Genomic DNA, 8,679 nt, shown 5'->3' with positions numbered 1-8,679 from the left:
GATCCCAACTAACCGGTCAAAACAACAAACAACTCGCTGCAGTGTTACATAACGAAAGTGATAACGGCTCACCGTTGGCCCCATAACTATCACGTCCCAAGGTACACCTCCAAAGGTGACAAGATAACCAAACTGTTGCGTAATTGCGCACCATTGGCTATTGGCTCAAAACAAGTCACGTGACAGCGCAAGGAGTTCGCCTGTAGTGTGTGTGTCGTGTCCAGAAAACACGAAACAAGACATCTTGTTCAACTTCACATTTTAGTTTTAACTTTTTTTCCAAAATGAGCATCCCGGTGGTGGACTTTGGCGCGTGCAGCCTGAGCGAGGAAGAGGTGGGCGACGAGCAGATGATGCACGCGCTGGGCAAGCAGCTGGAATCCGCTTTCACTGGAGTTGGATTCCTGTGTCTGAAGAACACTGGGATCACCCAGGAGGAGGTGAGAAGTCCTGACTGAAGGAACCAGATGGAGCATCAACAAAGTTGGATTATTATCATGTGTGTGGATTAATATGAATGTGTGTTGCGTTTGACTGCTGCGTGTGTTAATTTGAACTCCTTTAAAACCTCGTGAACCCCACCCGATTTTTTAGGTTTCTGCTGAAATGACATACCCAAACTAAAAAGGCAACCACAAAAGCTATTTGAATAATGTTGGTGTTATAATAAAGGCAACACATGTGAGCTTTTGTTCAGATGTGTAAATATTAGTGTATATGTTCCTGGTTAAGAGTAAATAAAGATGAATCTTCTATTTTCATAGAAGTTTCAGGTTCGATTAGAAAAAAAAGCACTTTCAGGATGAATATATCCTGGATGGATGCACAGCAAAGGCCTAAAATCACCCAGATAATAATACAACTTGTGAACAGACTCTCTGCAAAGTTTGACTCAGAAAAAATAAAGCAGAACAATAGTTGGAGACTTTTTAGTAAAGAGAATTTAGGCGAGGTCTCTAAAATTTGCATTTGGGCACATTGAAGCACCATCTGTGCCAGAAGTTCAGTAGTTTTGCTTTTATTTTATTGTCTTTTTTGCACTTTTCCTCTTTTCTTCTTCTTTTCTTTCACGTTTGTCTTAGTTACGGTCGGACACTGGACCATAACTACTTTTTCGATACTTCTACTGTGGCTTTTGTTCACTTTGTCGTGAGTATCGGTGAGCCGCACATAACAATGACGGGACCGTCGTCTACTCGCTCAGCTGATCGCGCTGTGCAGGCCGAAGCTTCTGCCTGGAGACAGACCTGTGATCCCGCTGGAGCTACGTAGAAGGGCTCGCGGTTGCAGAGCGGGTGTCAAGCGGAGGGCTAAAACGAGGAGATACAAACCCTCGGTACCGTCGATCATAACGGGGAACGTGAGGTCTTTGGCGAATAAGACGGATGAGCTCGGCGCGCTGGTAATGACCGAGAGGGTCTTCCGTGAGAGCAGTCTTTTGTGTTTCACTGAGACGTGGCTGCACGCGGACTATCCGGATCACAGCGCGTCTTTGCCCGGCTTCAGGACTGTTCGGGCTGACAGAGACGCTACACAGAGCGGTAAGAAGAGGGGGGGCGGGATCGCTGTTTATGTGAATGAACGGTGGTGCCACCCGGACCATGTGTGCGTGAAGGAGCGCTTCTGTAGCCCGAACATTGAACTGTTGGCCGTGGGGATGCGCCCGTACTATTTGCCGAGAGAGTTCACGTCCGCCATTTTGGTTGTCGTGTACGTGCCGCCATCAGCTAACGCTGAGGAAGCTGTGGACACCATCCACTCCACTGTGTCTGCTCTGCTGAATCATCAGCCTGGAGCATTCATGGCTATCACTGGTGACTTTAACCACACCACACTGGATAAAGCTCTGCCAACCTTCCATCAATACATAGACTGCCCAACTAGGAACAATAAAACTCTGGACTTGCTGTATGCTAATACTAAGGACGCATACAGCGCCACTGCCCTTCCCCCCCTCGGCAGGTCTGATCATGACCTGGTCCGGCTGACACCCAGGTATGTTCCTCTGGTGAAGAGGCTGCCGGTGACCACCAGGACTGTGAGGAGGTGGTCTATGGAGGCTAACGACGCTCTACAGGACTGCTTCGAGTCAACGGACTGGGATGTGCTGTGTGGACCGCACGGGGAGGACATCAACAGTATGACCGACTGCATCACGGAATACATCAAGTTCTGTGAACACACCACCATGCCATCACGGACTGTGCGCTGCTGACCCAACAACAAGCCCTGGATCACCAGGGACCTGAAGGCGCTTCTTAACATGAAGAAAGCTGCTTTCAGGTCTGGAGACAGGGATGAGCTGAGGAAAGCCCAGCGCAACCTGAAGGTGAAGCTCAGGAGGCAAGGACTCCTACAGGAGGAAGCTGAGGCCAAACTCCAGCTGAACAACACAAGGGAGGTGTGGTCTGGCATGAAGCAGATAACTGACTTCAAGGTGGGAGGAGACAGCCAGGGGCTCCTGGAGAGGTCCAACGAGCTGAACTGTTTTTTCAATAGGTTCAGTTCACAGCCCTCCTCCGTCTCCTCCTCACATCACACCTCCCAAACACCTCCTCCCCTCTGTCCCCCTGCTGAGCTGCACATCCACCGAGCCCTCAATAACAATGGGCTCCCCCACTCTCTCCCCTCTCTCTGTGACGACTGACCAGGTGAGAAGACAGCTGGAGAAACTACACCAGCGCAGAGCTGAAGGTCCTGATGGCATCAGCCCCAGGGTCCTAAAGACCTGCGCCACCCAGCTGTCTGGTGTCCTGCAGCGCCTCTTCAACCTCAGCCTGAGGCTGGGGAAGTCCCGTGCTGTGGAAGACGCCGTGCCTGGTCCCTGTCCCAAAGAAGTCAGCACCATCTGGCCTCAACGACTACCGACCGGACGCCTCACCTCCCATGTGATGAAGGTGCTGGAGAGGCTGGTCTTGGCCCACCTCCGGCCGCAGGTGAAATCATCGTTGGACCCTCTGCAATTTGCTTACCAGCCTCATGTGGGAGTGGACGACGCCATCATCTACCTGCTGCAACGAGCTCAGTCGCACCTGGATGGAACCGATGTCTCTGTGAGAGTCACTTTCTTTGACTTCTCCAGTGCATTTAACACCATCCAGCCACTGCTGCTGAGTGAGAAGCTGCGGTGGCCGTGTGGACGCCCACCATCTCCTGGATCACTGACTACCTCACAGGCAGACCACAGTTTGTCAGAATGGGCGTGTGCTGTCTGGAACGGTGGTCAGTGATGTTGAGCCCCACAGGAACTGTTCTGTCTCCCTTCCTCTTCACCCTGTACACCAGTGACTTCCAGTACAACACGGAGTCATGCCATCTGCAGAAGTACTCTGATGATTCTGCAGTGGTCGGGTGTATTAGGGATGGACGGGAGGAGGAGTACAGGGCAGTGGTGAGTGACTTTGTAAAGTGGGCGATGAGAACCACCTGCGGCTGAACCTGGCCAAGACCAGAGAGATGGTGGTGGACTTCAGGAGGAAGGCGACAGCTCCTACACCTCTGAGTGTCCTGGGAGTGGACGTGGACATGGTGGAGGTGTACAAGTACCTGGGCGTCTCCATCGACAGCCGACTGAACTGGAAGGCCAACATCAACGCTGTGTACAAGAAGAGGATGAGTCGTCTCATTTTCCTGAGAAAGCTTCGATCCTTCAACGTGTGCAGCAAGATGCTGGAGTTATTCTACCAGTCGGTTGTCGCCAGTGTGCTGCACTTTGCCATTGTCTGCTGGGGGAGCAGCATCGAGCCGTGACACCAGCCGTCTTAACAAACTGGTTAGGAAGGCTGGCTCCATCATCGGCTGCCAGCTGGAGCACCTGGAACAGGTGGTGGAGAGGAGGTCGTTGAAGAAACTGGTGTCCATATTGGACAACCCGGACCACCCTCTCCACCACCTCCTACAGGGACAGAGGAGTACTTTCTCCAGACGTCTCCTCACGCTCCGCTGCCACAAGGAGAGATACAGGAGATCATTCCTGCCGACGGCTATGAGGCTCTACAACAGTTCACCTCTTGCCAGATCACCCTAACCCTTCTTATATTTTGTGTTTTGTTTTTTTTATTCTTGTGTGTTGCTGCTACTGACTCGACAAATTTCCCCTTGGGGATTAATAAAGTATATATCTATCTATCTATCTATCTATCTGTGCCATTTGACTTTTCTCATGTACCCAAACCATTTATTTCACTTTAACTTTTACTTGTGGTGTTCAATACATGCAAATACATCATTATGTGGCTTTAAAACAGTAAATCAAAGATAAAAAAACGATCAAACAAAGTGGTGCTGTGCGCGTGCGTGCTGTGCGTAAAGCCGGTCTTTGGATCTGTCACAGCGCAGCTGTTGCGTGCAGATATCTCCGCCGGGGAAGGGCGGATTTTAAAGAACGACACGTCATTGGAATACTTAGAGCCAATAGAATCGATTGGTACCAAGAAAGACAAGATTGACAGCACTGTGAGCCAATAGGAGACAGAAAGGCGTCGCCATATTTGAAATGTGAAATCCGATTTGCTGAAATTGAACTTCCTGACAGCTGACTATGACGCTTCCCCAAAAGTCCGCCTGGTTTTTAAAGGGACATACACACACACTAAAGCCATGCCAGCTGATATGCAGGGGAGAGAAACGTTTTTTCTTCTTCTCAAGAACAAAAGTATGTTGAATTTGCTGAATGTAAAGCTATGAAGCGATTCATATTTCTGTGTTCTTTGGCTTATATCTCCGTGATACTTTGGTGCAGAAGGATTCTGTAAAGATATTTAGAATCTGTGTGAAGTCCTCATGCTTTCGAACATCTCTTCTTTTATGATTGCACAAAGCTACATGTCGCTAGCTACGGAAACGTTCTGAGTGGGCCGACACCTGACAAAATTATGATTATGATATTTTTATTTTTTATTTCAGTTGGTGTTTGGGTTGTGTTTAAATGGCTCACTGATACTTGTAGCCCCAGTTGTCTTCTTTAATTTGATGTACAACATCAATATATTTGCTCATGTTTATTATAATAGTATAGACAGTTTAAAACACAATATCAAAAACGCACCACATGTGGTGCGTTGGGGCTTAAGAGGTTTAAGAAATAGTGTCGGGTAGTTTAAAAAAATAAAATTAAATATACACTTTTATTAATCCCCAAGGGGAAATTAGTTCTCTGCATTTAACCCATCCTTAGTTATTAAGGAGCAGTGGGCTGCGGTGAAGCGCCCGGGAAGCAACTGGGGGTTCAGTGCCTTGCTCAAGGACACTTCGACTTGCAACTAATGGGGAGAGCGGGGATCGAACCCACGACCTTGCGGTTGAGGGACGGCCCTCTTACCCCACTGAGCTACAGCCGCCCAAACAGCCATGTTTTCAGCTTTGTGGTGATGCATTTTCCAGCTGGTCTGTTTTTATTCCATTTTTATTTTGATTGTTTTATTCTATTTCACAATAAATAAGTGATTTTGATTATGCATGCCTATAATAAAAAAAGTCGTGGAGAGTTCCCTCAACACATAAAATAACATAAAGGGGAGTAGATGTATAACGTCCTATAACATGTGAATACTGGAGCAGAGTACCGTGAGTGTTGCAGTGACGTGTCTTGTTGCCGTGGACAGGTGAATGCTGTCATGGCCGTCTCCAAGACCTTCTTCCTGCAGCCAGAGGAGGAGAAGAAACCCTTCAGCAGGAAAAGCTTCGCCGACAATCCCAACCACGGCTGGGTGCATCTGGAGCTCGAGAGGTCCGGACGACGGAACATTAACCGAACACAAACACACGCCTCGTCTCCACAGTTGTAAAATTAAATATCTGCTTTTTGTTTTGTTGTTTTGTTGTTTTTCAGGTTGAATTCCGCTCGCCCTGGAGACCTGAAGGAGGCGTTCAACGTCACTTTAATCAGTCCTGACATTGTAAAGTTTGGACTGTTCAGTTTTTGACAAAGCATTTGAGATTAAGCTCACTTATGGTCTGGAGTAGGGCTGCAACAAGAATCGCTAAGAATCGATTATTAAAATAGGTTGCAGCGAATTTCATTATCGATTCGTTGTGTTGCGCGATTATTACGCCGATAAGTCGCGGAGATGTTTGAGGATTGAAAAAGTTGAGTTGAGCGCCGGGCGGAGCAACAACACCGAGCTATGTCCAGACGTTTGTGGGATGTCAACAACTGTAAAGCATAGTGGTTGATTCTAGTGGTTGATGCTCGTTTCCCATACCAGAGACGCATGATGATTTTTTTTTCAGTCTGGCCATGCAAGTCCTAGACTAGCCCCTGTCAAATTTCCTGACTTTTATTTCTGTGAAGATCCCGGAAAGGGTTATTAATATTTGGTTATATATCCTGTCTGAATAACGGCTCTGGTTGGTTGAGTGTTGGCAGAGATGGAATACTTCTGTGGAATTGATTCTTCTTGCTGTGGTGTGTACGGTGTGGCTTGAGGATTTAGTGCAGTTCCTTTTTCAAAATAGGATTCCATTCCATCTGAATGTGCTTTTGAAACACAATCACTTTTTGCGGCATTCAACACTGCTAGCTTTGCCATAGTTGCTGCTATTTCAGTGTCAAATTCAAGTTTCTCCCTTTCCCTCCTTAATTGCTCCCCTTACTCTTCCAGAGCATGTTTCTTTTGTAGAGCTGCAGCACGCGCCACAAGCGCAGCCTTTTCTGCCTCTGCTAAAAGGCACATGCTCGACACTGAAGACCTGCTGCTACCTATTGCAACATTACTAGTTCGCCCTGAGCGTTTGCTGAAAGTATTGGATCCAACATTTGAAATGCTGTCCTGCGGCTTAACATCCACCCCATCATGATCACCTTCAGTTGTAGGGTCCTTTCCATTAAGGAGCCACTCATTTACATCACTAATAAATACATTGATTTTGAGCATTTTTAGTTTGAACCACATTTCCTGATTTTCCACCTCCTCCTTCAGTAAAGCCATCAACAACATTTCATGTTTAACCTTTGCTTCCCCACAGAGAACATTGAATTTTTCAAATGTACCTTTGACCTCTTCGACATAACCTTTGTCACTCATCAAACCCAAAATTGTCTCTCTGAGACTGCATGCTCTTTGAAGAGTCCCTTTTCTGTCCTTTTGCAGATTCATGATCTTTTCCATGAGGGCTTTTTCTGTTAATTTAACAGTCCGTTTCGTCGTAGAGAAGTCCATGGTATCTGCATCAGCTACGTGTCCTTCCATTGTCCGTGATGCAAATCAGTTCTGAATGTTCGCTCTGGCTCATACAGTCACCACCAGCTCACCTCTGCCCGCGCAGCTCCAACACGGAGCCGTTCTGACGCAGCTTCACCGCGCTGCCGCTGCAACTTCAGCGCCGGTCCTGTAGGTCCGCTATGATGCCGATTCACCGCACTGCCGCTGCTCCTGTAGCGCAACACTGTTGCCGCTCCGCCGCCCTGACGCCGATCCCGTTCCAACGGCTGATAGTTGGCTGCACCAGGTGTTCCCGTCACGCTCTTTCGACGCTGCTCCTCCACGAGCCAAGTTTTTGACTTAAAGTGTAGTGCCCCCGTTACCTGTTTAACGTGGGCCACGACTGGCTGCTCATTGCCGAATGTTTAGACGCGTTTTTAGTAAGACCAAGAGTCCCGATCATTTCTCCTGTGGTTTTATTTAACAATCATTAATTTCGTAGGAGACCTGGCTCACATTCCGACGGTCAAAAAGCTGTTTGGTCTCGTCAATAAGCAACACCTGGCCTCCCACTTCACCTCATTAAGTAGGGACAAACAACACCTTACAGCAAACTTGCCCCACCTAGTGGTGGGAGGTCCAAAGTAACAATAACATCAGAAAATGGCTCCTACAAGATAATAATACGAATGAGTTTGCGAAATACATTTTTCTAACAGGAAATTCAAATTAACGACATATTGGTGGGGACAATTGAGTCTTTTCCCAAACTTTGGTCGTGACTCGTCCCTCGAGACCACATGCAAACCTACGCCTGCTGACTCAGTACGTGCGACTGTAGCACTGGGCGAGGTAGTCTCCCCCGGTGACCGGAGGGTATCTGTTGGAGCCGTCGCAGCACGTGATCAGAGCCTCGTCGTCCGGCTGCACGAAGAAGGCCAGAGACTGACGTGTGCTGGAGTCTCCAGCAGGGGGCAGCAACACCCTGTGGACCTGAGGGAGAGAGAGGAAAACCACCGATTACTCACATGTTCAATAAAAGAATTATCGAAAAAAATAATAAGAACATAATGGATGGCCTGCTGTTAGAGCAGAAGATGTGGAAGGGCTGCAGGCATATGCATTGTGTGTAAGAGAATGTTGCAATGCTATGGAGGAATTGCATTATTTGGAGGAACTCAACATGCCAGCAAATATGAAAATGGCAATGCAGAAGCTTCCCTACAAACTCAGAGAGAAATGGAGGGCAGCTGCATGTGACATCTCTGAGACAAAAGGTTGCAGATCTGACTTTAAGGACATTGCCAAATTCATTGAGCACGAGGTAAAGGTGATTTCTGATCCCGTCTTCGGAAACATCCAGGACCCTCAGTGTGGTGTACACAAAGGGGGCGACAAAGTGAGGTCACGACCGGGTTCACAATTCACAAGTAGTTTTGCAACCGTTGTCTCTGTGGCCGCTGGGCCAGCTATGAATGAAACCCGAAGAAGCATTCAGACTCAAACAGAAAATGTGTCACATACAGCCGTCAATATT

At 47.9% G+C, this 8,679-nt stretch overlaps 1 protein-coding gene across 1 annotated transcript; it reads left to right on the top strand.

The window, feature by feature from the left end:
• Positions 1-284: 284 nt before the first annotated feature.
• On the top strand, positions 285-6,876 carry LOC130194674 (uncharacterized). Its single transcript, XM_056415711.1, has 3 exons — positions 285-440; positions 5,604-5,728; positions 5,831-6,876. Exons 1-3 carry the CDS (start codon positions 285-287, stop codon positions 5,922-5,924), a joined length of 375 nt encoding a protein of 124 aa, XP_056271686.1. The 3' UTR covers positions 5,925-6,876.
• The last annotated feature ends 1,803 nt before the right edge of the window (positions 6,877-8,679 follow it).

Source organism: Pseudoliparis swirei, chromosome 6 (assembly GCF_029220125.1).
Source record: "Pseudoliparis swirei isolate HS2019 ecotype Mariana Trench chromosome 6, NWPU_hadal_v1, whole genome shotgun sequence".
NCBI classification, from domain to species: domain Eukaryota; kingdom Metazoa; phylum Chordata; class Actinopteri; order Perciformes; family Liparidae; genus Pseudoliparis; species Pseudoliparis swirei.
Note: the sequence above shows the minus strand (reverse complement) of the source record. Positions and strands in the feature narration are given on the sequence as shown.